This window comes from Aquarana catesbeiana, linkage group LG13, assembly GCF_042186555.1.
Source record: "Aquarana catesbeiana isolate 2022-GZ linkage group LG13, ASM4218655v1, whole genome shotgun sequence".
Lineage (NCBI taxonomy): Eukaryota > Metazoa > Chordata > Amphibia > Anura > Ranidae > Aquarana > Aquarana catesbeiana.
In genome coordinates this window covers 148,107,960-148,129,238 of record NC_133336.1, presented here as the reverse complement: position 1 = coordinate 148,129,238, position 21,279 = coordinate 148,107,960, and the positions used below count along the sequence as shown (strand labels likewise).

Here is a 21,279-nt window from a genome sequence, read left to right as displayed (position 1 = left end):
TTGTTGAATCGGGATGCAAAGAGATCTACATCTGGAACCCCCCATCTTTGGCATCTGGCCCAAAAGACGTCGGGATGCAGAGACCATTCCCCTGGAAGTAACTGCTGGCGACTTAGATAGTCCGCCTGCCAATTATCTATTCCCGGGATGAAAACTGCCGATATGCATGGCACATGCATCTCTGCCCAGACTAAGATCTGGTTCACCTCCTTTTGAGCAGCTCGGCTCCGGGTGCCTCCCTGATGATTGACATAAGCCACTGCTGTGGCATTGTCGGACTGGATCCTGACCAGACAACCCTGTAGCCTGATAGTCCAGGCCTTTAGAGCTAGATGTATCGCCCGGATCTCCAGAATGTTGATGGGTAAGGTCCTCTCTGTCTTGGACCATACCGCTTGGACCGCAGCCTGTTCCAGAACTGCTCCCCAACCTGACAGACTGGCATCTGTTGTTACCACCGTCCAGGTAACCGGTAGAAAGGATTTCCCCTTCTGCAGGTTTTCGGGTATGAGCCACCAATTGAGGCTCTGACGCACCGCATGCGACAGGTGCATCGGAAAGTCTAATGCCTGAACCTTCTTGTTCCAGGTCGACAGAATACTGTGTTGCAGCATTCTTGAGTGAAACTGAGCATAGGGAACTGCTTCGAATGAAGACACCATCTTCCCCAGTAGCCTCATACAAAGGCGGACTGAGGGACCCTTCTTGGTCCTTACTGTCAGAATCAGCTCTCTCAAAGCAGTGATCTTTGCCTGGGGTAGAAATATTTTCTCCTGGCTTGTATCTATAATCAGACCTAAATACTCCAGTCTTATTACTGGTTTTAGGAAAGACTTTTCCAAGTTGAGGATCCAACCCAGGTGTTCTAGATACCTGACTGTGGTCCTCAAGTTTCCATTCAAAGAGGCTACCGACCGGTCTATCAAGAGCAGGTCGTCTAGGTATGCTATGACAGCTATACCCTGAGCCCTTAATCTGGCCAGAGGAGGAGCCAAGATCTTTGTGAACACTCGAGGTGCAGTGGCTATCCCGAAAGGCAGAGCCACAAACTGGAAATGGCGCCCTCCTACCTCAAAGCGCAGAAACTTCTGATGAGCAGGAAAAATGGGCACATGCAGATATGCATCTCTGATGTCTATTGATGCCAGAAATTCTCCTCCCTGCAGGGTGGGAACTATCGTTCGAATTGATTCCATGCGGAAGGATTGAATCCTTAGGAATCGGTTCAGATCCCTTAAGTCCAGAATGGGCCTGACATCCCCATTTGGCTTTTGGACCGTAAAAAGGTTGGAATAGAAGCCCAATCCCTGGTCCTTTGCGGGGACTATCATAATGACCTCCTGCGACAAAAGTCGCTCTAACGCTAGAAGGAGCGACTGCTTCTTCTCTGGGTCTCTGGGAACCTCTGAGAACTGTCGCAGTCTTCCCCTCACTCGAGTGAGCGGGGGCGCCCCCTCATGCAGAGGTCTTAGTGTTTTGCCTAGTAGGCTTCTTTCCCCAGGACTTTTTGTACCTGGGGTTGACTCTTGTCTCTGGACCCCGATGGAGGCGGCCGTCGAGACTGCCTGGAGGCTGAAGCCTCCGGCGCTGGAGAAAGAGTCAGTTTGAAAGAGGGACGCTTACTCTTCTTCTTGACAGGTAAGAGAGTGCTTTTCCCACAAGAGATTCTCTTGATATAGTTATCTAAGTCCTCTCCAAACAACCTTGCACCACGAAATGGAAACCCAGCCAGTAGCTTCTTACATGGTGCTTCGGCTGACCAATTTTTCAACCATAGGATTCTACGTATATGCACCAACCCCAGTGAAAGACGGGAGGTTTGCACGATAGAATCTCTAATGGCGTCAACCACAAAGCATAAGGCCGCTGGAAGGTTAGCAAACCCCTGGGCCTGCTGTTCAGGTAATACTTTGATGACCTGCTTAACATGGTTTCTTAAGTATTGACAGACTCCAATCTCTGCTACTGCAGGTTGGGCCACTGATCCTGCTAAGGAGAAAACATCCTTCAATAGGGATTCCATCCTTTTATCTACAGGATCCCTGAGCATCTGAGCATTGTCTACAGGACAAGTCAGGCTATTATTTACGGAGGAAATGGCGGCATCAATAACCGGTATTCCCCACATTTTAATAAACTTTTCTTCCATCGGATAAAGTGTTGAAAACTTTCTCGGCGGAAAAAAACGTTTGTCTGGGTGATCCCACTCAGAATAAATGAGCTTTTCAAGTAAAGTATGAACAGGAAAAGCCTGTGCTGCTTGGAAAGGTTTTAGTGACCCCAAAGCAGAAGAGGATTCTTTAGCAGTTTCAGGTATGGGCAACTTAAATGTGGATCGGACCAATCCAGTGAGGATCTGCACTAAGACTTTATCCTCTTGGGAAGTCGCAGAGGGTCCCTCTCCACCTGAATCCTCCGAAGAGGAATCATCCATCCCATCCCGATCCTCTGAAAGGGATTCATCTCCTTTATCCCAGAGCTCCTCTGTCTGAGGGTCTTGGGGAACAGAGGAAAGCCTAGTGCGTTTTCTTCCACTGAGTGAAGACGTAATCATGGCCATTAATCTCTTCTCTAGACCATTAATGGTTGAGGAAAAAACCTCTTGTGTAATATATACAGGGGCTGAAGTGCCAGAAGCAGGTGTAGCCCCTGACCCCGATGGCTCTCCCTGGCTAGCCGTCCCTGGCCCATCTTTAGGGGGGGAGGATGCTGCCGACAGGGGGCCCTCAGAACCTGAACCAGATCCCCTAGTGTCTCTGGTTCCTGGGGTGCTTGAACCTCTTCTACCCATAGTGCAAAGCAACAAGGTGTGAGGTATACAAATGAACACTGCCTGCTGAGCGATGTAGTCTGGCTAAAAGCCTTGCTACCCAATGCTCAGTCTGGTGTTACTTCAGTAAATGCTGCCTAGGAGAATGCCTGTGTCCCACCTTACATGCGACCGTCAGCTCTGTGTCTCTCAGAAGGCTGAGTGCACCTGTACAGAGTGCCTCTAATAGCCTGCAGCTGGCCTGAGTGGGAGTCTAAGCACCTGTGCTGACGTACCGCCCCCCCCCCTCTACCGCCCCCCCTCGAGTTTTGAAAAAAACGAGTGCTTCCCGCGCTGGCCCACTTCTCCTGTCATGTTTCTGGAGAAAGGCTAGGGGAGGGGGGGGAGGGAAAGAGGCTGGTAGCAAGATCTGCCTGAACGGCTAGATTCAGAGATGGTGGCCATTAGGCCGCAGAGCCCGGGTGGTATAACCACTTTCTAGACCCCTGCAGCCCCTCTCTAGCCTGGGGGGGAACATTCAAACATGAGAAATCCCCCCTTCCACCTTACCTTTTTTGCAGCCGGTCTGAGATGCTGGGACATGAACAGCAATGAACAAACACTGAGACAGACATGTCAGCATGTGCAGGTTTGTGCTCTTGGCAGCCCCCGGTGGTCACAATAGGCATAGCATGCATTTACCTTAAAGGAGAAAAGCCACTAGAACTCAAAAATTCTGTGGAATCTCCTCTTACCTTATCCGGCTGCAGGGTGCTGTTTACACAGACCCAATCTTCACCTCTCACGGTGGGCTCCGTTTGAAAAAACCGTCAGAGACTGGGGCCCCCTACGAATAGGGGGATCCAACAGTTCTGGGACCGTAAAGCACCTCGCCAGAAATTAGGAAGTTTAAAGCCATTTTCTGATCTGCGGGGTCCAGCTCTCTAAAAAGAGAAGCGTTACGGGTAAAACCTCGTTTCTTCGGACACGAGGCCCGGGTACCATTCAATTCGGCCATGAAAAGACACTTTGAATGGATCCGGTTCGCCTGGCTTGCCCCAGTATAGGATCTTAGGATATTCCCTTTGGAGCTCAGCACAGGACATCTTTACACGTCCATCACCTAAGACACTGGCGTAAAAACTGAGGTATCCCTGCAAGGGGGAGGGATTATATAGGGGGTTGAACTTCCTGATAGGGTGTGCCAGTGTCCAATCACCAGTGATACCTATATAACCCATCAGTAATTACTGTGGCTCTGTGTCCCGTGATGTTCGAGAAAGAAAAGATGATTTGTCCTGCAACAGGTATCCCATAATAAAATAGAATACTACTTTTTTCTTTTGCCTGGAGTTTAGGTACCTTAAAACAGGTGTGAACAAGATTAATTTCTAACAATGGATTTTGAGATGTACAGGCCTTTCACCTGTACCAGAGAATAAAGTAATTTGTGTGTAGTGTCTGTTACCCCCATGAAAAGCTCTCACATATAAAAAAAAGTAATAAATAATTACTAACCTGCAGCTGCTGCATTTCCTATTGCTTGTAAAGTAGAACGACTATTTATTGTTTTTCTGATGGCAGTCTCTGAACACTGATTTTCAATTTTTTTTTCCACCTTTGACAGCTCACCTATGACCTCTTGATAACACTCCATAAATGTCAGCTCACCATAGCTTGGACAAGATTGAAGATTAAACATTTGTGCCACCTGAAAAAATACAAAAGCTAGTTGTAAGCAATTGAGAGTTTAACAATTTTCACACTTCTGCAATACAAAAAGGTATAAAATTCACACCATGGCGCTCCATTTTCCGGGCGGAAGCCCACGATTCGGAAACACTGCAAATCGTGGGAAGCCCTTGCGAGCCCAGTTACTTTGGCACCCAAATTGTGGCGCGATTTTGCCGTGATTGTTGCCCAAAGAATTCCAGTAAAATTGTGCAAAAGAAGTTATTGTACTTCTTTTGGGCGAAAGGCGTTCGTGATTCTATTTGCACGATTTTATGACAATTTGTCGGGCGACAACTGAGGCAAATTTGCGCCACAATTTGGGTGCATTCAAAGTAATAGGGATCTCAAGGGCGTCCTGCGATCTACGGTGTTTCCGAATTGCGAGCAGAATCGCAGCGATTCCGCCCGCAAAACGGAACACCATGGTGTGAATGGAACTTTACCTCACTTGTACCTTTTACTACCCTCCACTATCCCTCGCCCCCCCTGTTTCCTCCTCTAACCCACCTTTTTTTCTCTCTTCTCTTCCTCTTTCCTTCCCTCACTCTTTCATTCCCTTCCCCCCTTCTTGTACTTCTTTTGGGCGACAGGCGTCCTGTGATTCTGTTGGCACAATTTTACCGCGATTTGGCTGCCATTCAAAAGTAACGGGGTTCCTGCAATTTGTGGCACTTCTGAATCATGGTCAAAAACCACAAAACGGAACACCATTGTGTGAGCCTTACCTCACGGATCCTTTCACCACCCTCCACTATCCCGTTTCTTCCTCTAACCCCCCCTTTTTTTTCTCTCTCTTCTCTTCCTATTACCTTCCCTCGCTCTTTCATCTCCTACCTCCCTCCTTCATGTACTACTTTTGGGCAACAGGCTTTCCACGATTCTGTTTGCGCGTCAATCGTGGCAAAATCACGCCACAATTTGGTTGCCAAAGTAACAGGGATCGCAAGTGCGTCCTGTGATTTGTGGTGTTGCCAAATCATGGGCAGAATCGTGGCGATTCCACCCACAAAAGGGAACGCCATGGTGTGAATGGAGCCTTACCTCACTTGTACCTTTCATCACCCTCCACTACCCCCCACCCCCATTTCCTCCTCTAACCCCCTTTTTTTTCTCTTTTTTTTTCTTTCTTCCTCTTTCCTTCCCTCTCTCTTTCATCCACTTCTCCTCCTCCTAGGTAACCTTTGGCACACAACTCCTACCGCAGCCATGTGTCACATTCTACTCAGACCTTTTTTTCCCTTTCTCCTTTTTACTTATACTTTTTTCTGTCCTATTCGAATGCAGGATGCGCTCAGAATGCAGGGTATAGGAGTGCGTTGCGCTCAAAATGCAGGGTATAGGAGTGCGTTGCGCTCAGAATGCAAGGTATAGGAGTGTGTTGCGCTCAGAATGCAAGGTTCAGGAGTGCGTTGTGCTCAGAATGTAGGGTTCAGGAGTGCGTTGGGCTCAGAATGCAGGGTTCAGGAGTGTGTTATGGTCAGAATGCCGGGTTCATGAATGTGCTATGGTCAGAATGCAGGGTTCGGAGTGCGTTGCGCTCGGAATGCAGGGTTTGAGAGAAGTGTTGCGCTCAGAATGCAGGGATCAGGCGTGAGTTAGGCTCAGAATGGAGGGTTCGGGGGGGGGTAGTGATGTAAGGGAGGCAGAGGACACTGCTATGTGGGTGGCCCTGCCCATGACAGTGTCCTCTGCCCCTTCATATCACCCCCCACACATATAGTGGTGTCCTCTGCCCGCCTTTCCCCATTACCAGTGACCTCTGTGCCCTCCCTTGTCTCCCTTCCCCTCCACCTTTCATATTAGTGTCCTACCAGTGGAAAACAGAGGGCAGGGTGGTTCTGAATGGAGGACGGGGGGCATTGGTTCTGGATGAAGGACGGGAGCGGGAGCCGGCAGAGTGATTTTTCATGTTGGTAAGCTGGTGATTGGTTGCATCGTGTCCTATTAACCAATCACCTGCGGTTTAACATTGGAGGTTACTTTGGGCAGCCTCCTGCTCGCTGCTGTTCACTGATGACAGCGGTGGCTTGCGGGAACGGGACACATTTTAGGGCCAGTCCTAACGAGCGGGTCGGGTAAATGGCTTTGGCGAGCCGTAGTTTGAGGACCCCTGATGTGTAGTATTCCACAGTGCCTTTATAGCTTTTGAAACATGTCAGGTGATGTATATCTTTTGTCTCAGTCCTTTTCCTGCATTTTCGCATCCTGATACTAACATATTAATTGCACAGTTAATTGCTTCGATTTACCATGCAAATTGATTTTGGGGTGGGGCTTATATGAGTATAAATGTATTGCCATTGTTATGTTTAACATGCTATGACTAAAGCTGTTGCAGAAACGTGTCAGATGTCACTTCTTGTAAGCAACCATTAAAATCGCTATATGGACTACAGAGTTGCCAGCTCAATCCTTTTACGTGTTTGTGTTGTGGTGTGTAGGGACACACTGAGCAGCTGACAAAGGATCTTGCAAATTGAACTGGGAGTTCCCCGTTGTGTGCGCTGTCGCTCTTCAAACTTACCTGATGGACTTAGTTCGCTACTCTGGTAATCTTATGTCCCCCTTCTTCCCTCTTTTTAATAACCCCTAATGCCAGCCGGGCTTTCCAACCAGGATCCTTTCCCGGTGATCTCAGGGGTTCACAAAGGTCCGTCATTTTCTCAGGTTCTGCACTTTTCCCTCCTGGCCCTCCTTCCAAGAGGCCCACGAGGCACCACCAACAGAATTCTTCAGATATGCCCAACTAAGCCACTGGGTGTCTTCGCTGAGATGCAACCCCTCTTTCACCTTTCAAAAATCAGCCTTTGAATACACCTGCCTCCATTTCCCCAGCTCCCCAGGCACTACCTCCATGATCTACTCCTCCCTCAACACTTTAGACCCCCCTGCGACAGCCTCTTACAAATCTCATTGGGAACGTGATCTGGTGATCTCCATTAACCCAGAGGAATGTAATAAAGCCTGGTCATTGTTAAGTGCTTCTTCAACACAGCTACCTTAGTGGCTGCATATAAGGTGCTCCCAAGATGGCATTAGGTGGCCCTTAGAACGTACTCCATTCTTTCTGATTACAACATTAATGTGCACAAATCCGAAGCTTTGAACATTAATTTGCCCACTGAGACTCTACGTAACCTACAACAGAACTTTGCCTTCTCTTGGGCTCGCAACAAAGTAAAATATCTGGGTGTTTATCTCACCCCCTTACTGTCTGAGGTTTTAACAGAGAACTTTTCCCCGGCATTGCCTCTCTAAATAGATCTCAAGCGCTGCCACCAGTATTCTTTCTCCTGGCTTGGTAGGAACAGTATCTTAAAGATGGCCATTTTGTCGAAACCATTGTATCAAACGTTACCAATAGCTGTCCCATGTCACTTTCTGCGGTCGCTCCATGGGGAGTTTTTGAATTTGCTCAGGGGTTACAAGCCTAAGAGACTGTCCCACCGTATCTTGACCTTATCAAAGGACCGGGGTGGCATAGGGTTCTCAGATCTGTTTAAATATTACTATCTGGTCCATTTAACCAGAGCCCTGGACTGGACCAAGCATTTGTCTGTCAGGGAAGAGGTCCAAGGAATTTATCTTGACCAACTGGTTTAGACTCCAAGATTTTTTCTTGAGGGTCGATGGTGACTGAGGAAATTTAAGCAATGCTGTCAACCCCCTCTGGACAGGTGACGAGCAATACAGATTAGACACTTTCTCACCTCATCACAATATGTGTCCTCTAGTCATTCCTTGTCTGCTTTTGAAAGGCTCTGCCTAGATCCTGCACCTCTCCGCCACCTTCTGTCAAAGTATGCGATGCTGATTGAGCTCCAGGATGGCTTTATACCTCCCTATCTGCGGAAGTGGGAGCGCGACCTGGGCTGGCCTTTTCAAAGGAACAAAGAGCGTATTTTGTATACCGTTCAATTGTAAGTAGGTTCCAGGAGGTGGGCTTCAAGGTCCTGACCCGATGGTATAGAGTGCCTACGCTCTTACAGAACATTTACCCTTCAGGTCCCTCCTCTTGTTGGCATTGTCAGCAGCCTGATGGCTCACTATTACACTTAATTTGGACTTGCCCCTTATATGCCTGTACTGGGACACTATCCGGAAAATGTTTTTTAGACTGACAGACATTTTACTAGCAGACGATCCGATGCAATGCTTGCTTCACCTCACTCCAATTTTGAGGCGTAGATATAAGAAGTCCCTTTTGATCCATCTTCTTAATGCCACAAAATATGTATACCGCAAAAATGGAAATGCTTGGAACTCCCATCAGTTGGTCAGTGGATAGCTGTAGTGAATGAAAGTAATCTGATAGGACAATTAACGGCTGCATTAAAAAGAAAAAAGCAATTAAAAAGCCTGGTTCTACTGGCACGATTTCCAGTACTCACAAGACTAAAACACCTTTGTGGACTTCTCGGTTAAGTAACTGTAACTGTGCATGCGTTCTCAACCATTTTGTTTAACTACCCTTTTGTCTTCTAACTTCTGTGATGTAATGCCTTCTTTTTCCTACTGGAAAAACTGGTTTGTGTGCACCAGCCTCTGGGAGATTTTTTTTGTTTTACGCTGTTGCATTTTAATTCAGACTAATGTAGTTTCTTTGTTGCCATCATCCTATTCTCTACGTACCTAACATACGGTTCTACTTTATTATTAGGTTGTGTAACAGTCTATGCTTATTGTACCATATACAGTATCAATGCTGGATTTGTATTGTCCTTACGGTTGCACACAATAAAACTTTAAATTATAAAAAAAAAGATGGCATTGGGTCCCAGCATGGATAGCGAGTTTGAACCCAGCCTATAGCGACAGATGCTATATTTGGTGTTCTTGACCCCGTTTAACAAGGTTCTTGTCCCGAGTGTCTGAACTCTATTCCTTATTCCACATACCTATTCACAAGGATCCCAAAGTCGCCTTACCGCATAGCCCGATCGGGCCTCATATCAACAAAAGTTGATGACCTGTTTATTTATGCTAAATGCGCAATTGCTAGAGCCTGGAAGAAACCCTCTGTCTCACTTGCAGTGGTGAAGAGCATTTTGACCAACCTCATAATGAAAAATGTCAAGCATCCTACAGAGCGCTGACCGGGAGGGGGGGTTGCGCCTGCCTTCCCATTGTAAGAACACAACAGCTCAGTGGGGGTGATCACTGAACTAACCTTGCATGGTTAGCACAGCAGCTCCGACCAGAGTTGAGGTTTTTGTTTGTTCAACCTGTGGGCTCCCTGGCTTAAGTCAGTAAGTCCTTACTTGAACATACTGGTTGCTATTTACTAACCCTTTGTATAAGTGATAAGACTAAGAGTTAATTCACTTTTTTGAAGTTTAAGAGTGTGGTTTATCAGAGTAAATGTTTGCTGCAGTTTCTGGATGGATCTTTCTGGGATAAAACATTGTATGTGAGAATAACACTAGGTCAATTGTCCAATCAAAGATAGTGAAATAATTTTTTTCTCTTTGATCGGTCAATTGAATGCCTGAGTACCGGGGCTATCCAAGTATTCATCTTGTCCTGTTTATTATTAAGGGTTATTTTGGGGTAGCAGCATGATTTCTGGAGATGTAAACACTATGTCAATGCCTTTGGGATGCTCTGTTCTGATAAAGAGGACTGTTTTTCTCATCATAGCATTCTCACCTATGTGAGGTGTGGGTAGTCTTTCAAAAGGGTGGCTTCACATAAAGAACTGCAGAGTATAGGCATGACTGACAGGGATCTGACTGCGAATATCAGTTGACCCTTGATTCTGACACTTATCAAGATACCCCCACCATGAGTAGCAGTAATCACAAAGCAAATTGTTTAAAGAAATCAGACTGTATAGTAGGAGGGTTTTGTGTTAGTATGATCTGTGCAGTAATAAGTGGAGTGATATATTTTCTCTGAAGAATCTGGAAAGATTCACATGTTGGCAGGGAGATTTATTAAAGTAGAACAAGGGATCCACTAGAAGGTAGAGTGATCCAGACCAAGTCAGAAACGCTCCATCAGCTGGGCTCACTCTGTGGACTCTAGGAGGCGACTAAGAGAAGCAGGGGAGGTACTTGCCAACCCAGTCAGGTCAATAAACTAGTTATTTGGCAAGCCCTAGTGGGGACTACTTTGGGTCCATTGTGACTACCCAAAAGAGACGATTAGGAATGGGTTTCCTCTTTAAAAGGAGGTCAAAGGTTGGAAATTATTGCCCCCTGACCCTGTAGAGAAGAGGGGGTAAGTGAATGAGAGTGGGTGATTAGGTATATGAATGACTGGGACCAGTGGATCGACAGGAAGCATTTCAAAACAAAATCTTTCAAACCTGAAGTTTGGGAGAAATTGTGGAGGGAGTGCTGTGATAAAATGCCACCCCATCCTGTATGAAAAACAGTTTCAAGGAGATGGATGATGGAGGACACATCACATGATAACATTTTAACCATAAATATAAATACTCATGCAATAGGAACAAGACTTACAGTAAAAGCCAAAACACAAAAGCAAAAAGAAAAGACTTAAAAGCAAAAGGATAATTGCTAAATGTTAAACTAAAACAAGAGATTAGGAGAGTCCTGCGGCTATAAAACTTAAACATAAACCTCAGCCTGCGTTGAGTTTTGAATCATTCTCTTCTGAGCTTTAAGCATTTGACCCTCTCGCTAGTGATTTGGAAAAATCACAGGGAGATAGAAAAGGTGCACAGCCGGTAAAAGGAAATTCAGAAAATGTTAGAAATAGCTCAAGCATTGGAGGAACAAACCCACATGAAAGAGAAATTGTAAGAGATAATACATGAGAAAAGGGAATCCCGTGCCTGGTGCGCAGGATACTCAAACAGATTAGGAGCTCTCGCACCTACTACACCTATAAAAGTACCCCCTGCTTATACACCAATGACCCGGGAATAGTAGTCTTTTCAGCTCCCTTACTAAATCTAGATGGCTGAGAGTCAGGGAATACTGCATATGCCCCTTTTCAGTCAAGAATGTTGGGGGCTCTCTTGAGAAACAAGCGATCTTATCCTACCTCAAATTAGATGTTGACACATAATTCTGGTGTTCCAGTATATCATGGAACTATTAATGCCACACTTTAAGGATCTATGTTCCTTGACAGAGTGACCTATCCTGAAGGAAAGGGGCCTCTACGAGTTCCCCAAAACCCTAATGGATTTGGATTGTACAGATATACAAGAAGGTATCTGTCTGGTAAGAGAGCAAGTAGTACTTGACAACATAGGGACAAACACAGGAATTAGACTCTCTTTGAGATGAAGAGATTGCCAAGTACCATTACCGATCATGGAGCATATCTAATGAAATTTGTAGAAAAATTCCTGGATATTCAGGCATATTGCTATGGCACCCTGCCTGAGGGCAGTAGCAGGAGCTGTAAAAATTGCTAACAAAGAGCGCGGACATTGTATTAGGAAATCTTCTGTATATATATACCCCCCCATGAAGTGCAAGCTGTAATGTAGAATCTGACAAAAAATAAATTTCAGCAGCAAAGCTGAACAAATTTGAATTGGCACTCCTAGCATCTGAAATTAACACACTGAAAATGTGTACCTCTTGACTCTGGCTATTTTTTTTGCCAAAAACCGAATGTTGAAAAATCATGATGCAGTGAGGAGATCCGAAGTCACTACGAGGAAGCAGAAAGGGTGAGAGATTACCCCCATCAAAGATGCCAAACCCACTGTTTTTGTAGACCGGTCCCACTATTACACTGAGGAGGGACATCCGGTTTCAAGATATACTGCTGTCGCCAAAGATTACATTTTGTTTCAAGGCAAATTGGCTGGAAATCAATCAGCCCAAGTGGCATAGCTTTAATGCAGGCCTGCATAATAGGAAAAGAAATGAAAATCAAGGTGTACACTGACCCTTGGTATGCTTTCAGCATATGTCATGATTTTGGCCAAAAGACCTGAAGGATGTGATCCTTGACAGAATCATAGGTTGGAATGCAGGCAAGTAAAGCTATTTCCTGAATACCCTATGTTTTTTTTTCAACGGGGTGGTTTATGTTTATGCCACATTAGGTGCAAATCTTGATGGGGATACTTGAATTTGTTACACATGCTGAACCACCTAAAGAATTACTGACAGAATATTGTTCACAATGCGTAGTAAATTTGGTCCATATTACTGGAAACATTTAAAAGAAAACCTGAAGGGAAAACCTAAAGCTACCCTGTTATCTATGAGCAGGATCAGGCCATCCCTGTTTGCGTGGAGGGTCACAACCCTGATATTGAGGTATGCCTCATCCCGGGAGTATTTACTGATAGTATAAGTGATGTTGTATCCAAAAAGAAAGAGTCCATGGGTAATGCCTCCAAATGTTAGCCCTGTTCTAGTCTCTGATACATTTTTGGTAAAGTGTGAAAGAGGTCAATTATATCCCGAGGATGCTGCAGGAGAGAATTATGCAACTTCGTAAATTATCTCCATTACTCACAATGTGGAAGACGTAGGATAACACAGAAGTTAATTTTACAACTAAATTGAAGTCTGACACGTCAAGGTACAGGTACTTGGTTTGAAAAAACTAACAAGGCTGATACGAATAAATAAGCAAAAACTATGGTTTTACATTTAAAAACTGATGCAAAAAACAAAATATATGAAAGGATGCATTCTGAAGGAGGAGCCTCTATATGTAGTTTTATACATCTTATGACAGTTTCATGCACCTGTAAGGTAGAGGGACATTTATTTGAAGTGAGTTATTGGTACTCAAATTAGTCTTTATGCTTTAGTGGGCCAAATCCTTGTAACTGGGATGTCCTGTGCAATGGAATAGACCTCCCTAGTATAAATGAGATGAATGAACGGCCAATGAATGAAGGAACAAGAGGGGTGTATGACTGGCAGGGGTGTATGACTGGCAGGGATGTATGACTGGTGTCACATCACATTCGGCTATCCATCACTAGGGCTGTTAGAAGCACTAACAGCCCTAGTGGAGTGAGCTTTGACCTGAAAAGGTGGAACCTTCTTCTTCAAGCCATAAGCTTGAATAACTACCTGCCAAATCCATTTGGCAATAGAGGTTTTCGATGCTGCCTGTCCTTTCCTAGGACCTTCAGGCAACACGAACAAAACATCTGTTTTTCGAATCTGAGCAGTCGCCTTCAAATAGATCTTAACTGCTCTCACTACATCCAAAGTGTAGTGACTTTTCTTCCTTAGAACAGGGTTCTGGAAAAAAATGAAGGTAAAACAATATCCTGGTTTAGGTGAAAACTTGAAACCACCTTTGGCAGAAAGCTAGGATGAGGACGCAATACTACTCTATCCTTGTGAACGAGTAAATATGGCTCTTCACAAGAAAGAGCCGCTGACTCTGATACCCTTCTTGCAGAAGAAATGGCTACCAGAAAAACTAGCTTCCTTGTCAAAAGGACCAAAGGAATATGTTGCATCGGCTCAAAAGACTGTTTCTGTAATGCCGACAGAACTAAATTCAAGTCCCAAGGGTTCAGGGGTGCCCTAACCGGTGGATTAAGTGGCGTAACCCCCTGTATAAAGCTTTGGATCAAAGAATGCGAAGCACTGAAACAATACTGATAAGGCCGAGACCTGGGCCTTGATAGTACTCAAGGACAGTTTCATTTCTAGCCCCATTTACAGAAAGGCAAGAATTCTACCTATGACATACTTCCTAGGATGCCAACCCCCTGAATTCACACCAAGAAATATATGCCTTCCAGACTCTATAATAAATGACTCTGGAAGCTGGCTTCCTTGCATTAATCAAGGTAGGTATCACTGAGCCTGAAAGCCCACGATTCCTTAGAATGTGGGTTTCAATAGCCAAACCATTAAATTTAGCATTTGTAAAGTAGGATGGAACACTGATACCTGCGATAACAGGTCTGGACGTGGTTGTAGAGTCCAGTGAGATAAATCAGTGAGAACTGATCCACGGGGTCACCAACGCATCTGTTTCGCATGCGAGTGGATCCCTTGTTCTTGATACAAAGTTGTTGACTTTGTTGTTGAACCTGGACGCAAACAGATCTACATCCGGGATCCCCCATCTTTGGCATATAGCCAGGAAGATGTCGGGGTGAAGGGACCATTCCCCCGGGAACAACTGCTGGTGACTTAAGTAGTCTGCCTTCCATTTCTCTACACCTGGAATGAAGATTGCCGAAATACATGGCACATGTTTTCTGCCCAGGTTAGGATATGGTTTACCTCTCCCTGAGCTGCCTGACTTCTGGTGCCCCCTTGGTGATTGATATAAGCCACTGCTGTGGCATTGTCGGATTGAATCCTGACAGAAGAATTCTGCAACCTGAATGTCCAGGCCCTTAGGGCTAGACACGCTGCCCGAATTTCTAGAATGTTGATGGGCAAGGTCCTTTCGTTTCTGGACCATATCCCTTGGACAGACGCTTCTTCCAGGACTGCTTCCCAACCTGAAAGGCTGGCATTTGTTGTCACCACCTTCCAGGTAACCAGTAAAGAGGATTTCCCCATCCTGCAGATTCTCGGATATCCTCCACCAACTGAGGCTCTGGCGCACTTTTCGCGACAAACACATTGAAAAATTTAGTACTTGAACCTTTTTGTTCCAGGCCGATAGGATACTGTTTTGCAGCAGTCTCTAATGAAACTGAGCATAGGGAACTGCTTTGAATGAAGCCACCATCTTCCCCAACAACCTCATACAAAGGCGAATGGAAGGACCCTTCTTTGCCCTGGACCCCTTGGACCAGCTCCTTTATGGCGCTGATCTTTGCCTGGGGTAAAAACACCACCTTCTGGGCTGTATCTATGACCAGACTCAAGTACACTAATCTTCTTACTAGCTTTAAAGAAGATTTCTCTAGGTTGATGACCTAACCTAGGTATTCCAGGTAGTTGACAGTGGTGACCACGCTTTGGTCCAAGCCAACTACTGACCGGTCTATTAAGAGCAGGTCATCAAGGTATGCTATTATTGTTATACCTTGAGTCCTTAATCTGGCCAGAAGTTTTGTAAACACCCGAGGTGTAGTAGCTAGACCGAAAGGCAAGGCTACAAACTGAAAATGAAGACCTTCTACTTCAAAACGCAGATACATCTGGTGAGCGGGGAAAATAGGTACATGCAGGTATGCATCCTTGATGTCGATTGATGCCAGAAGCTCTCTCCCTTGTAGGATGGAGACTACTGATCGAATTGATTCCATGCGAAAAGAGCAAATCTTCAGGAACCAGTTTAGATCTTTGAGATCTAGAATGGGCCTGACATCCCCATTTGGTTTTGGTACAGTGAAAAAGTTTGAATAAAACCCTGACCCCTGCTATTCCACAGGAACCACCATGATGACCTTTTGCGACAAAAGTCAGTCTAACACTAGAAAGGGAGACTTCTTTTTCTCTGGATCTTTGGGGACATTTGACCTGAGGAAGCGAGGAGACGGGAATTCTCGGAACTATAGTTTGTAACCTAGAGCTATTGTGGAGACCACCCATCTGTCCAGAAATTCTTCCTGCCAGACCCTTGAGAAATGCAGAAGTCTTCCCCCCCACTCGAGCGAGTGGGGGCGCCCCTTCATAAAGAGGCTGTCTTGCGGGTTTCCTCCCCCAGGACTTCTTTTATCCCTGAGGCTGACCCTGAGGTTTACCTCTTGAACCTGACGGTGGAGGCCATCGCGACTGCCTGGAGGTGGATGCCCCAGGTACTGGAGAAAAAGCCAGTTTAAATGAAGGATGTTTACTCTTTTTCTTAACTGGCAAAAGGGTACTTTTCCCACTTGATATTTTTTGGATATACTTGAACAAATCCTCCCCAGTTTTTCACCGTGAAAAGGAAAACCAGCCAGGAGCTTTTTGCATGGCACTTCAGCTGACCAACTTTTTAACCATAAGATTCCGTTAAGGGTAAATTTCAGTAAGAGAATGCACCAGCAACTTCTCAGCATGTGAAGCTGAAGAGTGTCCTTCCCCACTTGATTCCTCGGAAAAGGAATCATCAGCCTGTTCACGGTCCCCTGAGGGGGGATTCATTTTCTCCCTCCCACAGTTCCTCCGTTTGGGGATCCTGGGTGGTAGAAAGAGACCTAATGTGTTTTCTAACATTCTGTGAAGACGTGATTAAAGCCACTAATCTTTCCTCTAAACCACATAGCTGAGGAGAAAACCTGCTCAGATATATAGACAGGGGCTGAAGTGTCGGAAGCAATTGCAGCCCCTGATGACTCACTCTGACCAACCTCCTTAGATCGGGATGGTGTTGCAAAGGGAAGGTGACTTCTTTGTGTCCTTGGTCTTTGTGGCATTTGAACCACCTCCTCTGGTCATAGTGCTGAGGTACCACCGAAGAAATGCACCCACTGCTGAGCAATAGTCCAGCAACTGCCGCTGCTATTAAGCTCAGTCTGATGCTTAAAGTAAATGTGCCTGGGAATGCCTGTGTCACCCACTCACATGCCACCCGTCCGCTCTGTGTCCCTCCTAGCTGCAGGCACCTTAAAAAGGCGTATTTTATAGCTATGCAGCCCATGTTGTGGATGCTAAATCGGGACAATGCCGCTAAGCCCCACCACCCATCGCAACCCCCTCCCTCATCTATTTTAATATAGAGCGTTTTCCTGCGCGAGCGGGTTCCGATCCTGACCGGACGGCATGGGGGAGGACTGGGGTGGAGGAGAGGAGAAGAGCTGCCGAAGGGAACTGCCTTAATAGCGGCGGGAGTGGCACGGCACACCGTCTAATGCCATGCTCCCTCTGCCTGGAATAAAGCTATCCAGGTGGGGGGACATTCCTAGGAGAAGAAAACCCCCCCCCGACTTTACCTGGAGCCTGGGCCAGAGGAAGCGTGCAGCTTGTACACAGAGGCGAGACTGACAAGCATTTAACAGGTTAACAGCATTTAACAGGTACGTGCTCTTGACAGCCCCTGGTGGTGACTATAGGCATAGCAACATTTACTTAAAGGAGAAAACCCACAAGAATTAGAAAAATTTCTTATCAATCTCCCTTACCTTATCCAGCTGCAGGGTTCTGTGGTAACAGACCCAATCTTCACCTCTCATGGTGGGCTCCGTTTAAAAAACCTTCAGGTTCTGGGGCCCCCTTTTTATCGGGGGATCCACAGCTCTGGGCCTGTAAAAAGTGCCCCGCCAGGAATATGGCTGAAAAAAACAAATACTGGATCCCAGGGTCCAGCTCTCTAAAAAGAGAAGCGTTACAGGTAAAACCTTGTTTCTTCATACACAAGGCCTGGGGTACCATTCAATTCGGCCTGGAAAAGACACTTTGAATGGATCCAGTTGCATGGCTTGCCCCAGTAAGGAATATTCCAGCGGAGCTCAGCAAAGCACATCTTTACTCGTGACCAACACCTAAGACACTGGCAAAAAAACTGAGGTACTCTTGGTAAAGGGAGGGGTTATATAGGGAATTGAACTTCCTGTTTAGGGTGTGCCAATGTCCATCACCTGAAGGTGCCATATAACCCATACAGTTATTACTGTGGCTCTGTGTCCCGTGATGTACAATAAAGAAATAGGATTTTTTTACTTACCGTAAAATCAGTTTCTCTGAGTTCATTGACAGACACAGCCTTCTTTATTCATAACGATAGGGTTATATCGCCTCCGCAGGAGTAGGACTAGGCAGAATAAAAAAAACAAACACACTTGGCCACTCCCATGGACCGTCCTCAATCAGTATTTAACCCCCTCCCTGCTCTAGGTATTCAGTTTAGTAGCAAGCAATAATAGAAGTATCAAAGAAAAAAAAAAAACTCCTCCATAGAGCGGTGGGTGCTGTGTCTATCAATGAACTCAGAGAAAAAGATTTTACGGTAAGTAAAAAATCCTATTTTCTCATTCGCATCCGCAGATGCTAAACGATCCACTTCGTAGAACTTGTGAAAATATACACCGACGACCAGTGGCCGCCTTGCCAACTTGCGCAAAGGTCGCCTGATGACAGAAGACCCAAGAAGCACTAAGTGCCCGAGAAGAATGCGCCATAACCGGGAAAGGAGGAAACCGATCCCTGACAGGATAGCTCAGAGACATCTGTCCGATCCATCCAGACCAACAGACTCAGTGGCTGGCAAATACATCCGAATCCCCCAAAACACATCCAGGCCAGATAAAGCCAATTCCTTGGGATGTGCTGACCAGGGACACAAGAAGCCAACCCAATGTGCTTATGCAAATGGAAATCCAAGGATGGGACTCTGTAAAAAAGGACAAAGCACCACCTTAACCTGGGTATGGTGAACGACAAGATAACGCCACCATTCACGCCACCCTGTGAGTAGAGGTGATAGCCACCAAGAGGCCACCTTCCGAGACAGAGTAAGCAGTGGAACCACCTGATATTTTGAGAGAAAGATAGAGAGGCCTTTGGAGAACCAAAAACACCAAGTTCAGATCCCACGGCGGTGGAAGAAACCGCTCCGGTGGAAACAGACGTCCAACCCCTTGAACAAAAAGGCAAGCAACAGAGAGTGCGAGAAAAGGAGATGCTTAAGAAGACCGCGCAGGCCGACACCTGGCCCTCTTTGGTACTCAAGGCCTATTCCTGCTCATCCCTCTGTAAATAGAGGTCAGAAACGGAGCCACCTAAAAAGGAACAAGGACAAATCTGACGAAAACACGGCCCAGAGAAAGGCCCACCCCGTGGGCCGAACCCTAGCCAACTGAGGCATCCGTCTGACAGCATTCCACTCCTGGAATGCGTTTGTCGGAAAGGGTCTGGACTAGACGTTCTGCCCACCGGAGGAGGATACTGGCAACAGCCAAGGTCACCAACAGCCGTTTTGGCCCACCCTGGTGAGGGACATAAGCCACCGCTGTTGCCTTGTCCGACTGGATCCGTACTGGGAACCCTCGAAGTCGAGCCGTCCATGATCAAGACCTAGTCTGATCAATTGAAGTTCCGGGATATTACCCGGTAGTCCGGATTCCACCAATGTCCAACGACCCTGAGCCGAGCTCAGTCCCACGACATCTCCCCACCCAGACAGACCGGTATTGGTGGTCACCCTGTTCATACAAGGGGAGAAAGGATCTTCCCCACTGAAGAACCGGAGAAAGAAGCCACCAAACTAGGGAACGTCAGAAGATCATCCCGGCAGCCCAGGACGTCAACCCCCACTGATGTAACCATGCCAGATCCAGGGCCAACACCTTGTGAACACCCGAGAAATGGTGGCCAGATCAAAGGACCATACCATGCGCCGATAATGCTCCGCACCCACAGCAGATGGAGAAAGTGCTGGGGTTGGGCACATAACAGAATGCATAAGCATTTGTGATGTCATAGAAGTCAGAAAGACCCCATGATGGAGTGCCACCGCTGCGTGGACGGACTCCATCCTGAACTCCTGTACCCACACAAGGCAGGTCAGGGTCTTCAAGTCCAGAATTAGATGTACCATGCCCTCCATCTTTTAGACTGTGCACAGGTTCGAACAAACCCCTTGACACTGTTTCCAGCACAGGAACCAGGACAATCACACTCTGCTGCAACGGGCCTTGCACAGCCCCCGCGGAGAACAGCAAGCAGTCTGGTGACAGACGACCATTGGAAGCAACAAACTGATTGGAGGAACACAGCAGGAAAACTCTTATAACCAGACAAACTCAAGATGCGACATGAAGTCATTCAGAGTAGCCCCCAAAATACATGTCTAAGCACCACTGAGGCAACAGACTCAGCAACCAGGGGAACCAGGCCAAGAGGCATAGCGAACAAACCGCAGCGCCTACCCAATAGGTCCCCCTCCAGGTATGCCAGCTGGGCCCTTAGAAGCCAGAGATTCCTCTATCAGAGCCATGGTTGCCTCTAGCAGCCTAGAGACAGAGGGGTTCACTACTGGTGTAACAGTCCCCTTCTGAAGGGTGGACTCCCCAAAGGGGTACCTTACAGAGTTTTTGGAAACGCAAAAGGTATTTTGCACACTCCCAGTCTGCATGGACAAATTTTGTCAAAATAAGAGAGAGAGGGGAACGCTTTTGCCACGCAAGCCGGTTTATCCAAGAGGGTACCGGCCCTACATCTCCCATCTTGAAAAGGTCATACCTTACATCCAGAATTGTAAGGGGTACTTACCTCTGGCTGTAAGGGGTACCTTACAGCCAGAGTTTTGGAAACGCAAAAGGTATTTTGCACACTCCCAATATGCATGGACAAATTTTGTCAAAATGAGAGAGAGAGAGAGAGAGAGAGAGAGAGAGAGAGAGAGAGAGAGAGAGAGAGAGAGAGAGAGAGAGAGAGAGAGAGAGAGAGAGAGAGAGAGAGAGAGAGAGAGAGAGAGAGAGAGAGAGAGAGAGAGAGAGAGAGAGAGAGAGAGAGAGAGAGAGAGAGAGAGAGAGAGAGAGAGAGAGAGAGAGAGATGCTTTTGCCACACAAGCCGGTTTATCCAAGAGGGTACCGGCCTTGCATCCCCCATCTTGAAAAGGTTATCGCACAGATGTAACAAGTGCGACAACCAGCGCCCCTTTGAGCCCTTCTGCCTTCATCCTCACCCCCTGACAGGATAGGGAGCGTGGCCACCAACCCGCAGGGTTGTCACATTCGTGTGGCAGAGCAGATAGGAGTGTTCAACAGGGGAGGTAGGGGAGGGCAGGCGTGCCCTATACTATGCTACCTGCCTAAGCACTACACCAAAAAGTCAGGGGGATGGGGGTCCCACCCACCGAGACCCCCCCTCTCTGAGGTCCACATAGGGATGTCGACAGAGGCCCTGCACAGGGGGCACAGACCAAGGCCCCTCACAGGGGGCACAGACCCTTCACAGGGGACACAGACCGCGGCCCCTCACAGGGGACAAAGACTGCGGCC

General features: G+C 46.7%; 1 protein-coding gene across 1 annotated transcript in view; it reads right to left on the bottom strand.

Annotated features, from left to right (window-relative positions):
• The window catches only part of ZFYVE26 (zinc finger FYVE-type containing 26), a gene marked incomplete in the record, with an annotated part of 1,901,467 nt that overhangs the window by 1,333,268 nt on the left and 546,920 nt on the right, over nucleotides 1-21,279 (bottom strand). Inside the window, 1 exon segment of the mRNA XM_073610828.1 lies at nucleotides 4,268-4,460. Within this exon segment, the coding sequence (XP_073466929.1) occupies nucleotides 4,268-4,460 (193 nt within the window).